We start from the raw sequence: 21946 nt of genomic DNA, 5'->3' as shown, positions 1-21946 counted from the left end.
TATATTTGCGAGAGACGATGAAGCTTGTTATCAGCAAATTGATTTGTATCCAAGTGGATTAGCGATTGAGCTAGGTAGTTAACTTTGAGTGAGAACAAAATGGGGCCCAGGACAGAGCCTTTAGGAAAAACCTATCAGATTGAGGTTTTATCAGATTGTTTAGAGGAACAAGCTGAAAACGGTTAGGTGACTATGGACCCAACTTATTGTCAGGTTGGAAAAGTTTAGGCATGCCAATCAACTGAGTTGGATGTCATGATCTACAGTGCCAAAAGCCTGAGGTGCAGGAAGATGGCACACTGATGTTCATTTTAAACACCGTTGAAGACAATGAGTATGAAGCACCACCGAAGTAGTGCTGTAATTCTCGCGAATGCCAGATTGTTTGGGATAGAGCAGATTAGAAAAATAATAGATCACGACGTTTCGATCGCAACACAAGTAATCGTCATCAGGTGGGACAACCACAGCAAGAAAAAACTACTGAAGTAGGCGAGAGATCTGCCGTGGCACGAGGTTATATAGGACTCGGCAGTTGTGTCTGTGTTTATATATCTGGATGGCTTCATGAAGAAATCTTCTGATAATAGCCGGTGGGTTTGCAGAGTACCATCGTCCTGGAAAAGTCAATTTCGTGTAAGCCCACTGCGTAAAAACAATGATCAGCAACGGCAGAGTTATTGGTCCTACCGTGTTTCAGATCTGCCCTGTGTTTGCGAACGCGGTCCGAGACATGTCGTTTCGTTTCCCCAATGTAACTGCTGCCGCAGTCACAACTCAGTTTGTAGACACCCGGGTATTGCATATCAGGAATCACATCCTTTACAGATGGGATCAAATCACGGATTTTGTGATCCATGAAGATGGGTACAAACTGAGCAATCATTGGAAGGATGTTATTAACTAGGTAAAGTCTTAACTGACTGTGATTTTCCATCCTACCTGCCTATGTCAGCTGTTATTTCCGACTCTGTCTTTCTCTCTCTCTGTGCATCTCTCTCCGATCTCTACTCCAGTGACCCGGGTGCTGCTGTGGGGTCCACTTTCTGCCCCGCCTCCTTCCCCCCCCCACTTCTCTCTCCCCCCCCTGCAGCCAATCTCTCCAGTGCTGCTGTGGGGTCCACTTTCTGCCCTGCCTTCTTCCCCCCCCACTTCTCTCTCGCCCCCTACTTCCGAGTCCTATATTACCTCGTGCCACTGCAGATCTCTCGCCTACTTCAGCAGTGTTTTCTTGCTGTGGTTGTCCCACCTGATGACGATTGCTTGTATTGCGATCGAAACGTCATGGTCTATTATTTTTCTACCTTCGTGACTTTATCGAAAGAACCAAAGAGTGGATTCCTGCAGTCACGAAAGCTTCAAATCAAGATAGAGCAGATTGTTTTGATGTATTTCAAGTTTTGAACTTTTAACAATGTATAAAATACCGTGGTACCTCGGTATACGTCGTTAATTCGTTCCAGAAAGTAGGATTTATACCGAAAATTACGTATACCAAACGAATGTTTCCCATAAGAAATAAAGGGAAAGGAAATAATCCGTTCCAGAGTATTAAGAAATTATATTTTATATGGCATATTATACATTAATAGGGTTATATAACATAATGTAGACACTAATTACTAAAATGCATACATAAATTAAAATAAATGCATAAATAAAAGAAATTGAAATACAAATAAAAATTTACATCACTTTACCATGCTGAGAGGAGTTAAAACACATGAAATTTCACAGAGTTATAGCAAGGGTTGTGCACTGAACGAGACCTACTGTACAGGCAGACTGAGGAGCGGCGCTTTGTCTCAGTCATGAACGGGGTATACGCGGGTACGCGGTGACTCATCCCGACCCATACAAGTTCTAGCAAGCGCGTCGTATCCCAAGCAAAATGTCGTATCCCAAGAAATGTTTTTTCCCATCAAAACACGACGTATACCAAATTCGACGTATTCCAAAGCGGTCGTATACCGAGGTATGACTATCTTGAGAGGAGAAAGGAATAAAATGGGACGATGGATATTTGGATCATCCATGGCATCACTTTTGTGCAGATGGCGAACAAAAGCAGCTTTCTATTCTTGGGGAGCTGGCTTTCTCTGAGGGCTACGGGTTTCAAACTTTTGTTTGCCGCAAGACGGAGGCCAATAGCTGGAAGTTAATCTGCATCGACAGCAAAAGCGTTTAAACACATCCGAATAAGAGATGGGGAGGCATTTTTATTCCTGATGCAAGGTTGGCAAATGCAGAAGGCCAAGGAGGCTGCATATCAGGAGTGGGGCAAGTTTGTTCGAGGTAAAGTTACGGCCTACAGAGGCAAAACAGGAATTTGGACCATTTATGACATTTCAGGTAGGAGGCATTTACCATCAATTGATAGCTTAGGCAGTACTCCATAGTCAACAGTTTCGCCATCAAGAGACTTCATAGCTTTCCAGAAAAGCTTGGGATTGTCATTTCCTGACAACTTTACTGTATCAGTAACTTTTTATTAAATGGTCTTTAATAGCATTTCATTGAATGCTCTTTGATGCTTAACTTACTATTTTCACATTGAATGTGTTTTATGTTTTCTACAGTGTCATTTATTTATAAAGATAATATAAATTTTGACTTTGATGGTGTATCTTTTCTATTGTTGCAGAAGGAAGATAAACAGAAAAAGCCAAGAGGGGTTCTACACATCTGACAAGCTATGGCCGCCAACTACCAGCAAACACGCAAAAAAAGATCCTCACTGCAAGGTAATCCAGGCATGCGTTGCGGTCAACATGATTACCATAACCTCCCTGTCTTGTTTGGATTTATATGAATCTATAGCAACTCCTCTGTTCTGGCTTCCCTGAATCCATGCAAATTTTTCATGTGACATCATCACTGCTTGAATAGCATCGTTTTTAACCCTATTTTAATTATTTTAAATATGTAATGCCGTTTTAGTTGCACAGCATTCAGCTTTCTTATGTGAGTGTCAGTCCTCTGCCCTCCGTTGTCATTGGAGGGCGACTGCCTCCAACGCCTTAGTTTTGTCCTTCATGAACCTCCACAGAGGCTAATCCTGACACCACACTGGTACCAGTCATCACACGTCCAACCAGCTCCAAATCCTCCAGTACCACATCATCCCATCTCTTCTGTAGCACATGCTGCATCTGTTTTGCCCCTCATTCTAACAGAAGATGCTGAGCATGTGATTTCTGGGCATGTGGGCTACATGACCTAGCCCAGGGGTCTGCAACCAAAATAACAAGAAGACCCATTTTATTCGAATTAAATAAAGAACTAAATATTTCAAAAGCCACAATGCATGTGAATATGAGATGGTGGTCCTTAATAAATACTTTTTTTTAAATAAGAGACCCGCTGCGAAGGAGCTCACTGATGCACCTGTCCCGATTTTTGCAGGATATCTGAGCTTCTTACATGATCAAACCTGGTTACACCCATGTCAGCCTGCCTACGATTTAACATTTTTTTTGTATTTCCCAATAGGAGAGATTTAATTGGTCAGGGATCGTGTATTCCGAACATCTTCATCGTCACATTATCCACATACATAGATATTGACTTAAAGCTGCAGGAATTCATAGTCTTTTGGTAAAGTCACGTAGATAGGTTCAAATTAATAAAATGAAAATAAACAAAAAAACTACGACGTTTCGATCACAATACAAGCGATCGTCATCAGGAGGAAGAAAGAGGGGGAAAGCTGCTGAGGCAGACTGTTTTAACGGTTTAAAATGGGTGTAGCCCAAGGGTCATAAACGACGTGGGCGGGGCTAGTGATGTTAATGTGAGAAATTTGCATGTTAATGTAAGATCGGAGAGTGGCCTCCACGACGAGGGCATGGAGGTGGCTATATTAGTGTGAGAGATTAGCATATTAATGTAAGATCGCAGAGCCGCCGCCACGTCGAGGTCGGCGCACGGAGGTGGCTATGTTGGTGTGAATTTTTTTTTTACCTGTTAATGTAAAATCGGAGAGCGGAAGCCACGGGGAAAATAAAACGAACATAGGAAGGTGACAGGATGAGATCACAGCCAGTTATCACTTAAACTGGTAGATCCCATCTGTGAAGGATAGGATCTCTGATATGCAATACCCTGGCATCTACAAACTAAGCTGTGTCTGCGGCAGTAGTTACATTGGGGAAACTAAGCGACATGTCTCGGACCGTGTTCGTGATTATAATACAGATTTGAACACGGTAGGACCAACACGTCGGCCGTGGCTGATCGTTGTTTTAATGCGGTTGGCTCACACGAAATTGATTTCTCTAAGACGAAGGTACTTTGTAAGCCCACTGGCTATCAACAAAGATTCGTTAATGAAGTCATCCACATATACAGACACAGACAATTTCAACTGAGAGGATAGGCACAAACTGAGCAATCATTGGAAGGACGTCATCAACCAGTTTAAGTCATAACTGGCTGTGATGTTCTCATCCTGCCACCTTCCGATGTTAGTTTTTATTTTCCTCGTGGCTTCGGCTCACCGATTTTACATTAATAGGTAAAAAAAAAAATTCACACCAACATAGCCACCTCCGCGTGCCGACCTCGACGTGGCGGCGGCTCTGCGATCTTACATTAACATTCTAATTTCTCACATTAACATAACTAGCCCCGCCCACATCGTTTATGACCCTTGGTCTACACCCATTTTAAACCTTTAAAACAGTCTGCCTCAGCAGCGTCCCCCCCCTCTTTCTTCCTCCTGATGACAATCGCTTGCATTGTGATCGAAACGTCGTAGTTTTTTATTTTGTTTTTATTAATTTAATCCTATCTACGTAACTACCGAAAGACCCAAAGAATATTATACGTAGTTTTGCTGTACCTAACACCTGACACTGTACGCTGTGTGTAACGCTGGCTAGGCTACATGGATTTTCATACAATAAAATCGTTTTTCATGAAAGGTTTATTAAAATTGCAACTAATTATTCATTTGTCACAAGAATAATACATTTTCTCCAAGAATACCAGTGCCGCTTTTGAAAAAAGCCAAGTGCGCCACTTTGTATTTTATCTATTAGTTTTGTACACCATTGCAGAGTAATAAAATATATGATAGGTTAATTTGTGTGACAATAGTTAATATTTTTTGGACATTGAACAGAAATTTAAATAAAGAAGCAGAATCACTTTTAATTTGAACTCGGTGCAGTTTCACTTTGATGACTTGTGCTCTCACATAGTGCACATTTGTGAAAATGAGTGAACACCGACCTGTCCTTCCAGGTTATAAACAGTTATTTTTTTGTATTCACATCAATACAGAAATTAAATTGATTAATCAATTCAACACAATCTTAAATTTGTTATCTTTTTCATTCAATTAAAATTTGTAAACCCGTCCTATACACTAGTACATAAAGTTTAGAAAAATGGAAAATCATGACTTTGAAGATTCATGTTCATTAGTTTTACCTGGGGGAAACTCAAGAGACCAGGATAGTAATATTTGCAGGTAACCTGGGTCACTGTTGCTCTGGTTGTGGCATGGAAATTCAAATTACGAATACATTTTATTCCCACGTAATAATAGGAACAGATACTCGCACAGATACCCTGCCTTTTACACAACGAAATTTCGAAGCAAACAAAAATTGCCGTTTTTACGCCCATTATTTTTTCATTTCAATGTTTAATCACTAGGTGGCAGCAGAAATGCGTGTGATTCGTAAACAAAGAACATCTACTCTTAGTTTTTTCGGTAAAGTCACGTTGAAGAGAAACAACAAAATAACAAAATATATATAAAACAATAAAAAATTCTCACGACGTTTCGACCATAACTCAAACGGTCATCATCAAGTGTGTCGGTTTGCATAAATTTATTTTGAAAACGGCATATTTATTTATATAAAAATAACGTTTGCGTCACGCGCAACGATTGGCTGTTTGCCAGGACTAGTCCATCTATTTTTTGAAAAGAGGAGGGGGGAGACGAAATTTGTTTTTATGTATGCTGTCTGAAAGCCATTGTAAGCGTGAACAATCAATCAAGAACTGAAATGATTTATCAAATCTTTCCAATGATTGCTAAGATAGAATCCATCTTCTCGGTTGAAATTGTCTCTGTGTTTGTATATGTGGATAGCCTCATGAACGAATCTCTCATGGAAGCCAGATGGCTTACAAAGAACCTCCGTCTTGGAAAAGTCAATGGCATGTGAGCCTACTGAATTAGAACAATGATCTGCTATGGCCGAGGTGTTGGTCCTACCGTGTTTAAGGTCTGCTTTATGTTCACGAATGCGGTCCGAGATATGGCGTTTGGTTTCTCCAATGTAACTACTACCACAGAGGCAACTTAGTTTGTAGACACCAGGGTATTGTATGTCCGGAATCACATCTTTTACAGACGGAACCAGATCACGGATTTTATGTAATGTGTTGAAACGGACCTGGATCTTGTGTTTATTCAAGATTTTGGAGATCTTTTTTGTGATCCCAGCAATGTAGGGTAAAGTGATGGTTTTGAAAGGCTCCTCAAGAGGGTTCTTCTTCATGGTTTGAGTGATAGCTTTGCGGATTGTATAGTCGGAGTAACCATTAGCCCTAAGAGCTTGGTGTACGTGCTTGAGTTCACTGCTTATGTGTTCCTGGTCGGATATGCATTGGGCTGTATGATACAGAGTCTTGATGAGAGAATTCTTCTGTGATGGATGGTGGTGGGAATCCGGTTTCAGATAAGCATCCGTATGGGTAGCTTTCCTGTAGACAGAGTGGCTCATTGAACCATCAGGTCTCTTTTTAATTAGGACATCCAAAAAAGGTATCTTGCCATCTATTTCGACTTCCATGGTAAATCTGATGGCTGGGTGTATGGAATTGATGTGGTCGAAGAATTGGTCTAGAGCAGGCCGGCCATGTGGCCAGATGACAAAAGTGTCATCCACGTACCTCTTCCATAAGGTTGGGCGCAGAGTGGCAGTCTGGATGGCGTCAGTCTCAAATTTCTCCATGAAAATGTTAGCTATAACTGGAGAAAGGGGGGAGCCCATTGGGGTGCCCTCAGTTTGTTTGTAGAAAGTTCCATTCCAAGTGAAGTATGTATTGGTTAAACAGTGTCTCACCAGGGGGGGTACCTCAGTGTTTAGTCCTTGATGAACCAAGTCTTCAATGATTGCAATGGTGTCAGGTACAGGAACCTTGGTGAATAAGGAAACTACATCAAAACTGACAAGCAGGTCGTCTGGGGACAGGGAAATACCCTTGATTGTTGATACCAGGTGAGTAGAATTTTGTACCGCAGAGGTGGTCTTTCCAGTGAAAGGACGCAGGATTTCAGACAAAAAACGAGCTAGTTTGTAGGTGGGGGAGCTGATAGTAGAAACTATGGGACGAAGAGGTGTATCAACTTTATGTATTTTTGGTAAGCCGTATAATCTTGGTGGCCTGGCAGCAGAAGGTTTCAACGAAAACTGTTTAGATTGATCAATTAATGCGGTTGAATCAGAAATTATTTTGTTGGTTTGTGTGACGAGGCTGTTGGTGGGATCTCTTTTTATTTTTGTATAACTACCATCGTCGAGTAATTCTTTAATTTTGTTGTTGTATTCTATTTTATCCATGATAACAGTAGCATTGCCTTTGTCAGCTGAGAGAACTACAATATCACACAGAACTAGATCAGTTAGACAAGACACTCTACAAATCACACTTATCATTGACGGCAATAATGTCCACATCGGATTGGGAACATGTAGACAATATGACTGCCTCTTCAGCTGCTACTATGTCGACCAAATGTAAGGAAAACCTGATTTCCAAATTTAACCTCCTCTTAAACAAAAGACCGGACCCACACACCAAAAAGTTAGACGTTAATAAAGTCGTAATTAATCGCAGTAACAGTTCTATTTCCGATGGTCTGAAATCCGTTTTAGCTAAAGGTCTAAACTTTGCAGTCACACCTAAACACATACCAGTTAATGATATAATTGCCCAAGTAGACGTTGCTCTCAGGGGCCTGGGTCACATCGCTGCAGACGTAGCAAGATCTGAAATCGCTGCAACCCTCAAAAACGCTAAGATGCCAGCTAGCAACCTCAGCAAAGATGAGCGTTTTGAATTATATAAATTAAAAAAGAGGAATGATATTGTAGTTCTCTCAGCTGACAAAGGCAATGCTACTGTTATCATGGATAAAATAGAATACAACAACAAAATTAAAGAATTACTCGACGATGGTAGTTATACAAAAATAAAAAGAGATCCCACCAACAGCCTCGTCACACAAACCAACAAAATAATTTCTGATTCAACCGCATTAATTGATCAATTTAAACAGTTTTCGTTGAAACCTTCTGCTGCCAGGCCACCAAGATTATACGGCTTACCAAAAATACATAAAGTTGATACACCTCTTCGTCCCATAGTTTCTACTATCAGCTCCCCCACCTACAAACTAGCTCGTTTTTTGTCTGAAATCCTGCGTCCTTTCACTGGAAAGACCACCTCTGCGGTACAAAATTCTACTCACCTGGTATCAACAATCAAGGGTATTTCCCTGCCCCCAGACGACCTGCTTGTCAGTTTTGATGTAGTTTCCTTATTCACCAAGGTTCCTGTACCTGACACCATTGCAATCATTGAAGACTTGGTTCATCAAGGACTAAACACTGAGGTACCCCCCCTGGTGAGACACTGTTTAACCAATACATACTTCACTTGGAATGGAACTTTCTACAAACAAACTGAGGGCACCCCAATGGGCTCCCCCCTTTCTCCAGTTATAGCTAACATTTTCATGGAGAAATTTGAGACTGACGCCATCCAGACTGCCACTCTGCGCCCAACCTTATGGAAGAGGTACGTGGATGACACTTTTGTCATCTGGCCACATGGCCGGCCTGCTCTAGACCAATTCTTCGACCACATCAATTCCATACACCCAGCCATCAGATTTACCATGGAAGTCGAAATAGATGGCAAGATACCTTTTTTGGATGTCCTAATTAAAAAGAGACCTGATGGTTCAATGAGCCACTCTGTCTACAGGAAAGCTACCCATACGGATGCTTATCTGAAACCGGATTCCCACCACCATCCATCACAGAAGAATTCTCTCATCAAGACTCTGTATCATAGAGCCCAATGCATATCCGACCAGGAACACATAAGCAGTGAACTCAAGCACGTACACCAAGCTCTTAGGGCTAATGGTTACTCCGACTATACAATCCGCAAAGCTATCACTCAAACCATGAAGAAGAACCCTCTTGAGGAGCCTTTCAAAACCATCACTTTACCCTACATTGCTGGGATCACAAAAAAGATCTCCAAAATCTTGAATAAACACAAGATCCAGGTCCGTTTCAACACATTACATAAAATCCGTGATCTGGTTCCGTCTGTAAAAGATGTGATTCCGGACATACAATACCCTGGTGTCTACAAACTAAGTTGCCTCTGTGGTAGTAGTTACATTGGAGAAACCAAACGCCATATCTCGGACCGCATTCGTGAACATAAAGCAGACCTTAAACACGGTAGGACCAACACCTCGGCCATAGCAGATCATTGTTCTAATTCAGTAGGCTCACATGCCATTGACTTTTCCAAGACGGAGGTTCTTTGTAAGCCATCTGGCTTCCATGAGAGATTCGTTCATGAGGCTATCCACATATACAAACACAGAGACAATTTCAACCGAGAAGATGGATTCTATCTTAGCAATCATTGGAAAGATTTGATAAATCATTTCAGTTCTTGATTGATTGTTCACGCTTACAATGGCTTTCAGACAGCATACATAAAAACAAATTTCGTCTCCCCCCTCCTCTTTTCAAAAAATAGATGGACTAGTCCTGGCAAACAGCCAATCGTTGCGCGTGGCGCAAACGTTATTTTTATATAAATAAATAAATAAATATGCCGTTTTCAAAATAAATTTATGCAAACCGACACACCTGATGATGACCGTTTGAGTTATGGTCGAAACGTCGTGAGAATTTTTTATTGTTTTATATATATTTTGTTATTTTGTTGTTTCTCTTCAACGTGACTTTACCGAAAAAACTAAGAATATGAATTACTGCAGTCACGAAAGCTTTAAATCAAAAAGAACATCTACATCAAGTGAAAATATGGACTGTCCACAGGAAGGCATCGCTGGGTCCCAAATACTGTATACTGTAATTGGCATGACCTTGGTCATGCCAATTACAGTATAAATGAGGCATGTGGAATAATATATTTTTCCACATATTTTTTTCCACAAATTTATATCATAAATCAAACTGGGCCACCCCCGCCTTCACCCATACCATGAATGCCATAACAGTAGCTGGCTGCAGGGTGATGCAGTTGAAAAATAAATGGCGGTCAGGGGGTTAACATGGACTACAGCACTGGGGGAATGACGTTTCATATGGCTTTGCAATGCACAACTCTATAAATTTTGATTTAAAGCTTTCGTGACTGCAGGGATTCATATTCTTGGTTCTTTCAGTAAAGTCACGTAGAAGGGAAACAATAAAATAATAAAAATATAACGGGGGTGACCAATAAGGTCTGAACTCTATAAATGTTTGAGATTTGTTGCACATGCAACACATACTTTATCTGTGTAGGGTCACATGGCCGCTGACTGCTAAATTCAACTGTGCTCGATAGTTTTTAATGCATATGACTGCTTATAAATATTTCGTAGGAAAACTGGTTTCATTTCACGGCTCACGTATATGAAATTGCATTGCAAAAGCAGAGGCAAAAAAGTTATGTTGTTTTGTGATGCTGAAGTCGTACCTGTCAACCGCTTATCAGTGCCTACCTTATTCCAGACCAATTCAGACCTTATTGGTCACCCCCATCCCCTTATACATTTCAACATTCATCCTATAAAGTCCCATCACAAGGGAGAAACACGAAAACATTTATGAAAAATAGTTTATTTTCACTGAATTTTACTGTACAAGAATACGGGTAAACTGTATGGGTTGACAGGCATGCTGAATTGGCAGTGGTGCACAATTAACAAAAAGGCTAACAAAAAGGCTCAACACATCAGTCAATAACAACGTTGCCTAAAAAGGATACGTTAATGGTAACATTTTGGGCAATGGTCCCAAATCACAACACATTGAGGGGTCACTGAATCTCTGGCCTCTATGTGCTGTGACGAAGGGCCATTGCCAGTAACATCTGATATATTTTCCATTTAAGGTAGTATTATGGTTTAACATCATAGAGTGTTTTGCAGGATTGAAGAATGCAACTCGATTATGTGCAGGAAATGTGCACTGTTATTTATATTGGCTTCATTTGTTATTCAGGAAAGGAGCCGAGAGTACACAATCACCAGCACACGCCTGGCAAGAAAAAACATGGTGTGTTCGAGCATTATCTGTCAGCTAGTGAGGTCTCAGCTGGGCTGAAGCGCAAGGAGTTGATTCAGGTACCTTTTATTGTTGTATCATCAATTTCTACAATCGTGCTACAATTATAGTGAACCTTCAAATATACTTTTGACTTTATTTGTGAAGTCCATTACAGTAGCTTTGTCTTGGGTTTTGGTTACAAATGTAAGGGGATTTTTTAATATATAAAAGCATTTATTTGCTACCTGCACCTCATGACTAGCAGGGCATGGGCAGCCCACGTTTGTGCTCTCTGTGTATTTGTTTATACTCGCTACTTTGTTGTGTGTCTGTTTTGTAGGGCCCTTTGCGAATAAATCCCAGAAAATACCAAGAGGCATTTGTTCCTTCACTGGTAAGGTTGTGTTTATTTAAATTCTACTGAAATGTTATTGCATTTTTATAATACCTCTCAAAGGCTTCTGGGTTAATATTGTGCCTTTTGTTTACAATTTATCATGCTTAATCTAACCATGTTTGATTAGATTTGTAATAATATTTGTGAGTTGAAATATTACAGATAATGATTTTTTTATTATGCAAATCAATACATTACCCTCTTATGTAGCTGAAGTATCAATATAGATCATATTACTTTGTGTAAACATGCAAATGATATCCAAATATATTTTGTGAAAACTGTTTCCATTGATATCTATTCCAACTCGTAATACTTTCTTTTGATCAAAGTGGAATCAGTTAAACTAAACCCACTTATGCCTTGGGAGGTTGATGCCAGGAACTTAAATAGACCCGATCTTTGTTAGGCACATCCACGTGTCTCTATTCCTCACCCAGGAAGCGCGGACATCCCATATCTTCTAGTCTAGGGGCTGTGGTAACACCCACACAGAGCATTGGGACTTCACATACACAGGCGGATGTTTGAAGATGTTAGCGTAGAGCTCATCTAGCATCTTACTGTGGCTTGGCGGCAGATGTTCGATGGGTGGGATATTGCTTAAAACTGGCAGCCACGTTAGTGGGGTTATCTTCATTGCTCTGGAGATAGTTTTCACTGTGACATTCAGCTGATCAAGTTCATACAGGTGCACAATATTTTGTCACAGCGTGGCACAGGGAAAGGCCCGCCATACATAGTGTCGCAATGCCAGCGCCCCACGAGCCAGCCAGCTGAGCCAATAGACTATTCCATTAGCGGAACCTACTGGTTGTCTTCTCAAGGTGTTGACACTATGTCAGACCCCTGTTGGGCATCACTCCAAGGAAGGATGGGCTCTGGGTTGTGCTTGAGCAGCTGACCATTCAGACGTATTTTGAGTGCAAAGGTGACTGGTGTTGTAGAGGTGACAAATACTGCAAACCATCTTCTGCTTGACCTGAAGTCATCATTTTGTAGTGTCGTGAATACAGCCATAGTGCTAGAAGAGCGCTGGATGCCTCGATTGGACGAGCTAAGGGCACGTGACCGGAAGCGGGCCTCGATTGGACGAGTTAAGGACACGTGGCCGAAAGCAGTGCCTCGATTGGATGAGCTAAGGGCACGTGACTGGAAGTGGGCCTCGATTGGAGAAGTCAAGGGCACGTGACCTGAAGTGGTGTCTTGATTGGAGGAGTTAAGGACACGTGGCCGGAAGTGGGGGCGTCGTCCTTGATACAGCAAGGGGCGGGGCCGAGGGATGAAGGGGGGTGCGTGTTCAGGGATTCGGGGCTCGTTCGTGGGGATCAACTCAAGGGGCCGTTGCTCTTCGGTCTTTGCTCTTCGCTCCTCGTTCGCTGTAGAGTCTTCGCTGGGGATCGTGGGTCAGGCAGCGTATGTGCTGGCTGGTCCGTGCGTTCAGCTAACTCACACACACGTAGCAAACAGTCTAGCCACACTTTACTGTAGAACTCGATGATTAGTGAGGTTGTTTATTAAATGCGTTGCCTCAACAACAAACTGTGTGCACCTCTGTAATAACACACTACAATTTTTTGCAGTCAGCTACCATGGCCAGGTCACTGTTCAATGTAACTTCAAGGCTGCCAAAGTCTAAAGCTTGGTTTTGCGACGATGTTATCTGCATACACAAATCGTCATGACATTGTAATTGGTTGGTCGTTGATGTAAATATTGAATTGTGTTGGGGCAAGAACGGACTCCTGAGATCGTCCATTCTTTTGCATCTCCAAGTAGCTCACCATTTTCTTCATGTGCACTTGGAAGCAGCGATATTTGAGAAGCTCGGTGATGTACTCTTCTGAGCATGGCAGGACTTGGTAACAGCTTTTACAGCAGTTTGTAGTGCCAAACTGTATTACATGCTTCTGTGTTGTCCAGGAACACTGCACCTGTTGTGGAATGTCACAGGAAACCATGGTAAATAAATGTTAGTGTCAAGTGCCAGGACATGGTCGCAAGTGCTTTAGCCAAAGTGCATACCAACCTGGTCGATGCTCAAGATGTTATTGACAGTAGGTGAGATACCTTTCAGCACCGATGACTCCAGAAGCTTAAGAAACACACTCAAAAAGAAGATGTGCCGATAACTATTAAGGACATTCATGTCCCCTCCCTGACTTCAATAGTGCAATGGCACTTGGCCCTTCTCCAGAATTTGGGGAAATAATTCGGCTATGCAATCGGACATGGGACAATACTATGTGCGCTCTATGCACTACTCGGCAGGCTGCGGTGTCGTGCGGTTTCGCTCTGCGCGTTATTTTTTTGGCAACACATCTACTGCTGCATAAATTGAAGGAAACCAGTAGCTGGAAACGCCCTGCCTCATCATCTGAAATATGGGTCTCCTGCAGACAGATTATTTTAGTATTGTGTACAATGGCTGATTAAAAAAATCAAGAAATATTTATTTTGCCAATAGTCCTGGGACAGTGAGCTGTCCCAGGACTATTGGAATACGGAGTGCTATCCGCACAGCCCAGGAACCTGTGCCTGGGCGAGAAGTGTAACTGTAGTCACGTGTCAGCTGGCATCATAAAGATTTGCCTGCTGACTGCAGCTTTGTTTCGCTGGATGTGGCTGGGTACTCGCGGGGGACATGGCGAGAACGTTGCTGCATTAGCCCCCAAAATGTTGTTTGTGGAAGTTATTTGTATATTGCATCAGGAGACCGAGTTGCAAATTTAAATTTTACCGATATTGTTTTTAGGATGGAACCGGAGACATCTTTGTGGATGGGATCGAGAACAGGAACCGAGCTCTGAATGGTGACGTGGTGGTGGTTCAGATTTACCCAAGAGAGCAATGGAAGGTACTCGCTTAATCGCTTCAATACTGCTTCTGGAGTACTCTTATTAAAACATACAGTATGTTTCTGAGACCAATGCTATGTTGGGCAAACAGGATGAATGATCAGCAGGAGAGTAAAAGAACACCAAATAAATGTTAAGTACTCCCAAATGCCGCTGTCGGTAGTGGCAGAACACGCGTGCCAACAAGGACACTCAATTGATTTTTATAATGTTGAAGTTCTGTGCAAAACTAGTTACTACTGGCCAAGACAAATTAGAGAATCAATCGATATTGAGAGAAATATTAAATTATTTTAACCGTTCGGATAGCTACAGACTTAGTGCTACTTGGAAGCGAATAATCAAGTAATACATTATTTAAATGCATGCCTATACAGGTCACCATACTTCAATAAGGATTACCGTTGAACAATAACAGGTATGGCTATTTTAGTGCACACAATCCACAGGAGGTACAAGAACAATAAGCTTGCATAATGCGAATGCTTAATGTACGTTGATTACCATATACATAACCCAACCGGCAATGGATACCCATAGTCATCTATATGCATTCATTAATCTCCCCCTAACCCATAAAACCTGTATTATTTATGTTTCTCAGAGATTCCATTATTTAGTAATTTTCTATTGGTTAGTAACATTTGTAATACCGATACTCATAAGTATATTTAGACCTCGCTTATCTCTCAATGCGTTTCTAGAAAAGTGTGCTCTCATTGAATCGGTGCTTAAAGGGTTCATTATACAATTGTTTATATGTGGACATGCATTCCCTACACTGTTATTTTTTACATATGACCAATAAAGGAGGGTTTCATATTTGGTATCAGTAATAGTGCTCTAAGAGTAATCCAAATTGTAAACGTTATTTTATAAGTGAAAATGATTTTTATTATTATAACATCAATAAGTATTATGTACTGTATTCATCATTGTATCCACCTGACACTTTAAAAATTGAATTTTGTGATTGCGAATCGTGATAATCAGATCTTGGGGTGTGGGGGTGTTGGTTGGCTCAGAGCATTAGTCAATCTCTTTGGCTGAGCGAATGTAAACAAAATGGCGGTGGGTTGATTTCCTCATTGCTGCGTGTTCTCACTAGTAAGGGCTTTTTAGAATCAGTGTTCAACGGGGTCAGGCTAAGCGAGGTCTGCCTGTATTTTATACCAATGAAACTTGGCAGAGTACGCAAACTCAAAAGATAAAATCAAGGTTGAAAGTTGACTCGGCCCATCATCTCTCAATGATTGTTAGAAAAAATAACACCACAATGTGCAAATGTAATGATTGTTCTATGTAGGGACAGTGTTCTTTAAGGTTGCCTCTGGCTCTCAGTATGGTGCCATTTCACACTTGTTCCCACTAGGCCAAAGCTACTCATGGAAGTGTAGAGGCATTAATCGGCACTCCCCATTCTGTTAGCGGGCAGCTCCCCCTTCTCGTCAATAGGGGGCGGAAGCGTTATCACGCCAGTGTTAACGACTATGGCCCAAGAGGCCAACGACAATCCCTGGGAAGCGGATCCTGGGACACAATCCCCGGACCCCAGGAGGGGGGACTGGGGGATGATGTCACCTTCCAGAAAGTTCTGGAAGGGAGGCGTGGCTAGGGCGGAGCAAGCCACGAACCAGTATATTAGCCGGACCTCTCAAGGGTCCGGCTCAGTCATACCAGTGCGAAGACGGGGCTAGAATAGGATCCTGGACCCCAAGCTCCGCTGCCCTTCTCAGGGCCGGAGCTGAATGTGGCCAGTGGTGAGACCCTGGGGCTCCCCTCTCCCGATGTCCTTAGGGCCAGGTCTGAGCGGACCAGAAGTCAGGACCCGTACTCCTTGGCACGGTCGAGTAGGGATAGCCTCCCCTAGAGCCCCCTAGCCGGAGGGATACAAAAACGTGCAGGGTAGTCCCAGTGTTAGGCGGTTGTGTAGCCCGGAGGTCATTTTTCCTTAGATATCGGGTGGAAGGGGCCGTTACCCCTTCGTGTTAGGGACCTGTACCCAGATTGTTAAGAAATATCGTGTTGCCTCACAAGAAGTTCTCCAATTATTTACCCACTACAGAAGTGATCAGCTAAGTGCTCATTTGAGATGGGGACACTGTTAACTAAATTACTTATCTTAGAAATGACACAAAGTATAATAAGTCCATGTTATCTTTACATTTGCAATAAAAATTGTTTACAGTTGCAAGCTAAAAGAATGGCCACCTTCAGTAAAGAGAATTCAAAACATTATGGGCCACACATCAACGGACACATAAGCACACCGCTTAAATTTTTGATTTAAAGCTTTCGTGACTGCAAGGATTCATCTTCTTGGTTCTTTCGGTAAAGTCACGTAGAATGAGAATAAAACAATAAAGCAAATTAAGACAATAAAATTCTCACGACGTTTCGGCCACAACACAAGCGGCCTTCCTCAGGTGAAGAAACAGGTCTATCCAGGAGACAGAGCCCGAGTGGACGCCGTCACGCCAGGACTGAGTCTTATTAAGGCTGTGTGGGCGGAGTTCGATTAGCATGTTACCAGACAGTCACCTGATGAAGGCCGCTTGTGTTGTGGCCGAAACGTCGTGAGAATTTTATTGTGTTATTTAATTTTATCAGTTTATTATTTTATTCTCATTCTACGTGACTTTACCGAAAGAACCAAAGAAGATTAATCCTTGCAGTCACGAAAGCTTTAAATCAAAAAGAAGATGAATCTTTGCGGCCACGAAAGGTTTAAATCGAAATGTCACCTTCTCACCAAGCTGCTTGGCAATGGTCTTGTAGCCCATTCCAGCATTGTGTAGGTCTACAATCTTGTCCCTGACATCCTTCGATAGCTCTTTGGTCTTGGCCATAGTAGAGAGTTTGAAATCTGATTGATTGCTTCTGTGGACAGGTGCCTTTTATACAGGTAACAAGCTGAGATTAGGAGCACTCCCTTTAAGAGTGTGCTCCTAATCTCAGCTCGTTACCTGTATAAAAGACACCTGGGAGCCAGAAATCTTTCTGATTGAGAGGGGGTCAAATACTTATTTCCCTCATTAAAATGCAAATCAATTTATAACATTTTTGACATGCGTTTTTCTGGATTTTGTTGTTATTCTGTCTCTCACTATTCAAATAAACCTACCTTTAAAATTATAGACTGATCATTTCTTTGTTGGGCAAACGTACAAAATGAGCAGGGGATCAAATACTTTTTTCCCTCACTGTACATTGGCTACCAGTCAACCAGTCGAGTATTGAATGGACTATAAGATCCAGCTGCTGACCTATAGGGCTCTCAATTGATTATCCCCACAATATTTCAGGAACTGATCTGTTCTCTCCAACAAGATCCCTGAGATCTTCGGGTCATCTTTTTTAAGTACTCCGAGGTCAAGGCTCTGTTCCTGGGGTGTTTGCCAATGCAGCTCCTAGACTATGAAATGCTTTGCCTTTGGTAATTAGAAATTCAAAGTTATTTCAACTATTTAAGTCTGTCTGGAAAACTCACCTTTTTAAATTGACATTACCCCTAGATCTGGCCACTTACCCTGGTTTTGTTTATTTCCTGCTTTACGTAAACGGCGCATTGGGATGGATCTAAGGATGTAATGCGCCTTACAAATGTAAATTATTATTATGACCTACGTTGGATAATTCTAAAAAATCTGATGGCTGAGCCGTCAAGTTCTGAATCAAAATAATGCATCCAATTCTGAAATGTGCACATTAGAAATTGTATTCATTATGATGTTTTTTTTCAGAAGGTCACAAGGGCATTTGATGTCCCGGATATGGAGAATATTTCAAATCCATCGTTGCTTGGGCCTGCCTTAGATATGGCAGCTACCGAGAGCTGTGAGGAACTGGGAGGAATCGATGGTGCTGAAAGTCACGATGAGCAACATTGCAAGGTTTTAGCTTCAGTAGAAAAGCTCGCTGTTTCTGATAAACAGGGTAAATTTGTATACATTTCATAAACACATGTACACAATGAATTCTACATATGCAGTGCATGTTGTGACAACACATTAAGGAACAACAGCCTATATTTACATACTAATAATAATGTTTTATGTTTAGTGTCATTTATGCAATTTGTAGGTTAGAGAATCGATTTGCAAGGCAGCCAGATCCAGTGCCAACAATTTTCCCAAGCTAAATTAATAAATGTTTATGCAATTATAATAAAATAGATGTTTCAACTACAAGGAAGGGGATCATAGCCTTCAGTCAAATATATCCCACAGTCATGATTGAATTGAATACAAAAGCCTGTGCTGCAGCAAGGGGTGATTGGCAGGAAAAAGTGTGGAAACAACCCATCATACATTCCAGCAGCATTTTTTTTAAAGAACAGTTGTCTTCTAAATAAATAAACTGATAATATGCCTCCTTCACATATCTGTCTCTGCAAATATAAGGGTTTTTTAAAACTAGCAACGCGCACGTCCTTTGGACGCGACCGCTTATCCATCCGTCCCAGCCACTAGCAAAACATTTATGCTGGCATAGAGCCCTGTCTCTCTCCATCCTGCTCTCGACTTCTTTAAACTCTACATTTAAATATATCTAGATTTCTGTCTCTGGCTCTTTTTCTCTATGTCCTCTATTACTTTGTCCATTATTTTGCTTCTCCCTCCCTCTGTATCCTTCATCCATTATCTCACCCACTTCCCTCCCCCGATCTCACTCCCTGTGTCTCTCTCACCCTCTCTCTCCCTTTATTCCCACCTCTCACTTTCCCAGCTCAATCCCTCTTGCCTGTCCCTAATTCTCTCTCCCACTGCTTGTCACGTTCCCTTACTGTCCTCTTTCCATTTTACTCTTTCCTTTTTGTTTCATGCCCCTTTTCACTCTCCCAGCCCCTCTCCCTCCCTCACTCCCCTCCTCTGTCTCCCTCACTCTTGTATCACCCTACTCTCTGGCACTTACACGGGATATGCACCAGCTCGGATTGAGGGTAGGTTGGGGGGGTGAGGCACCATGTCAGCACAACTCTGGAACCCTTCTCAATGGTATAGAATGCGGGTGATGTCATCTGATCAAAGTGTTACAGGGGTAACAGTGTACAAAGTCCCAGATGTGTATTTGGATTGTGGATAAGGGGAATCAATGAACACTCAGGAAGTGGGCTCTATCTGAACTGGACAGTCGTGTCACAACATTGAAGCTATTGTAGTTATTTGCCTCTTTCGGTGCTTTAGATACATTGTGTGGATGATAGCCAGGGTGTTAAATTAAAAGATGGAGCAATGAAATTAGTTTGTGTTCAGGCGCGAGGTGGTTTGTTACGTCACAGGATCGTGAGAGGTGATAGCGGCTTTGGGAGGCCTCCATCCAGGAGTGGACTGGCCATGGCTGATGATGATTATGATGATAGGTATTGACTCCCTAACAGGGGCAGCACTGCCTAAAAGGCACACATTCTTGGAGAAGTAATTATCTAGCAATGTAAAATGGATTATATTAAAGGCTTAATGCTTTACATATTTTCGTCAAAATATCAGAGAAGTCTTATTGTTTGTAACGGCCTTCTTAAAGCAATTGACTCCTGTTGCTTTTGTCCACATTGCGGAGCTGCAGTGATGAGCGTTACGAGGAGCCATACCCCACTGCCTGATAACTGCCTCCAGAAGACTGCAAAGGTGCTTCCCTGCATTGCACATTCACTTTGTCTCCTATGTCAGACCAACAGCACTAGGGTGTTTGTAGCTGTTATGCAGAAAACATCTTCTTCATCTCTTCACCCTTTTATTTGAGAATCCATCCATTCACATGTACTGAGATTTATTTCTTGACTTAAAGCTTTCGTGACTGCAGGAATTCATATTCATTGGGTCTTTCGGTAAAGCCACGTAGATAGAAAAAATATATATCACGACGTTTCGATCGCAACACAAGCAATTGTCATCAAGTGAAAAAATAGCGGGAGAGCTGCTGAGGCATGATGTTACAAAGGTTTGAGATGGGTGTATCCCAAGGGTCATAAGCGAAGTGGGCGGGGATAGTGATGAAATTTTCATGTAAATGTAAGATCGGGGAAATCGGAGAGCTACCTCCACGACGGCGAAGCTGCGGAGGTGGCCATTGTATTGAGAGATTAGCATGTCAATGTAAGATCGTCGAGCCACCGCCACAGAGGAAAACGAGCAACGGTGGCTGTGTTAGCGAGACATTTAACCTGTTAATGTAAAGACATTTAACCTGTTAATGTAACACCAAAGAGGCGAAAATAACTACTAATATCGGCAGGTAGGATGGAAACATCACAGCCAGTTATGACTTAAACTGGTTCATAACGTCCTTCCAATGATTGCTCAGTGTGTACCCATCTTCTCGGTTAAAATTGTCTGTTTATATATCAGGATGGCTTCATGAACGAATCTTTACTGATAGCCAGTGGGTTTGCAGAGTATCGTCGTCTTGGAAAAATCAATTTCGTGTGTGCCCACAGCATTAAGACAATGGTCAGCCATGGCCGAGGTAATTGTCCTACCGTGTTTCAACATGGTAGGTATTGGTCCTACCGTGTTTCCAACCTACCTGTCGATGTTAGTAGTTATTTTCGCCTCTCTGGTGTTACATTAACAGGTTAAATGTCTTTACATTGACAGGTTAAATGTCTCACTAACACAGCCACCATTGCTAGTTTTCCTCTGTGGCGGTGGCTAGACGATCTTACATTGACATGCTAATCTCTCAATACATTGGCCACCTCCGCAGCTTCGTCGTCGTGGAGGTAGCTCTCCGATTTACCCGATCTTACATTTACATGCAAATTTCATCACTAGCCCCCGCCCACTTCGCTTATGACCCTTGGGCTACACCCATCTCAAACCTTTATAACATCCTGCCTCAGCAGCTCTCCCACTATTTTTTCACCTGGTGACGATTGCTTGTGTTGCGATCGAAACGTCGTGATTTTTTTATTATTTTTTCTATGTACGTGGCTTTACCGAAAGACCAAATGAATATTCATTATTTCGTTGATCTATGGTTAACTCTTGTTCCACAAATAAATTTAATGACTCATAAAACAAACCTTATTTTCAATTGGCAACTGTTATAATGTGGCAGCTGTGCGGCACAGTTATATATTTTATACAAACCATAACCAGCATTGTGAACATACAGACTCCACACAAAAGGGTCCCCTCGTTGAGAATCAAAACCTCGGACCTTCTTGCTGTGGCACAAATGTTGACACTGTGCCACTGCTGCCCAATGAGAATGAAAAGCAGGACATTTTTATAAATTTTTTACAAATAACTTAACAAAGAAGGCTGTAAAGTTGAGCTTAGGATAAATGTTAACAAAGAGAAAATTCAAAATTTTGCTGAACAAGTGCAGATATTTGTTAAGAGGATGTAAAA

At 41.8% G+C, this 21946-nt stretch overlaps 1 protein-coding gene across 4 annotated transcripts in view; it reads left to right on the top strand.

The window, feature by feature from the left end:
* The window catches only part of DIS3L2 (DIS3 like 3'-5' exoribonuclease 2), an 85811-nt gene that overhangs the window by 4025 nt on the left and 59840 nt on the right, over positions 1 to 21946 (top strand). Inside the window, exons 2-7 of one of the 4 annotated variants that reach the window (XM_032955053.2) lie at positions 2645 to 2744; positions 11292 to 11413; positions 11677 to 11730; positions 14489 to 14590; positions 18338 to 18527; positions 20157 to 20218. In XM_032955053.2, coding sequence (XP_032810944.1) covers positions 2696 to 2744; positions 11292 to 11413; positions 11677 to 11730; positions 14489 to 14590; positions 18338 to 18527; positions 20157 to 20218 — 579 coding nt within the window. In that variant the 5' untranslated portion in view covers positions 2645 to 2695. Of the gene's footprint in view, positions 1 to 2644; positions 2745 to 11291; positions 11414 to 11676; positions 11731 to 13044; positions 13164 to 14488; positions 14591 to 18334; positions 18528 to 20156; positions 20219 to 21946 lie in introns of those variants that run through there. The other 3 variants (XM_032955052.2, XM_076067553.1, XM_076067552.1) reach the window with 3 other exon arrangements.

This window comes from Petromyzon marinus, chromosome 16 (assembly GCF_048934315.1).
Source record: "Petromyzon marinus isolate PM22_M1 ecotype Great Lakes invasive population chromosome 16, UKy_Petmar_22M1.pri1.0, whole genome shotgun sequence".
Taxonomy (NCBI): Eukaryota; Metazoa; Chordata; class Hyperoartia; order Petromyzontiformes; family Petromyzontidae; genus Petromyzon; species Petromyzon marinus.
Note: the sequence above shows the minus strand (reverse complement) of the source record. Positions and strands in the feature narration are given on the sequence as shown.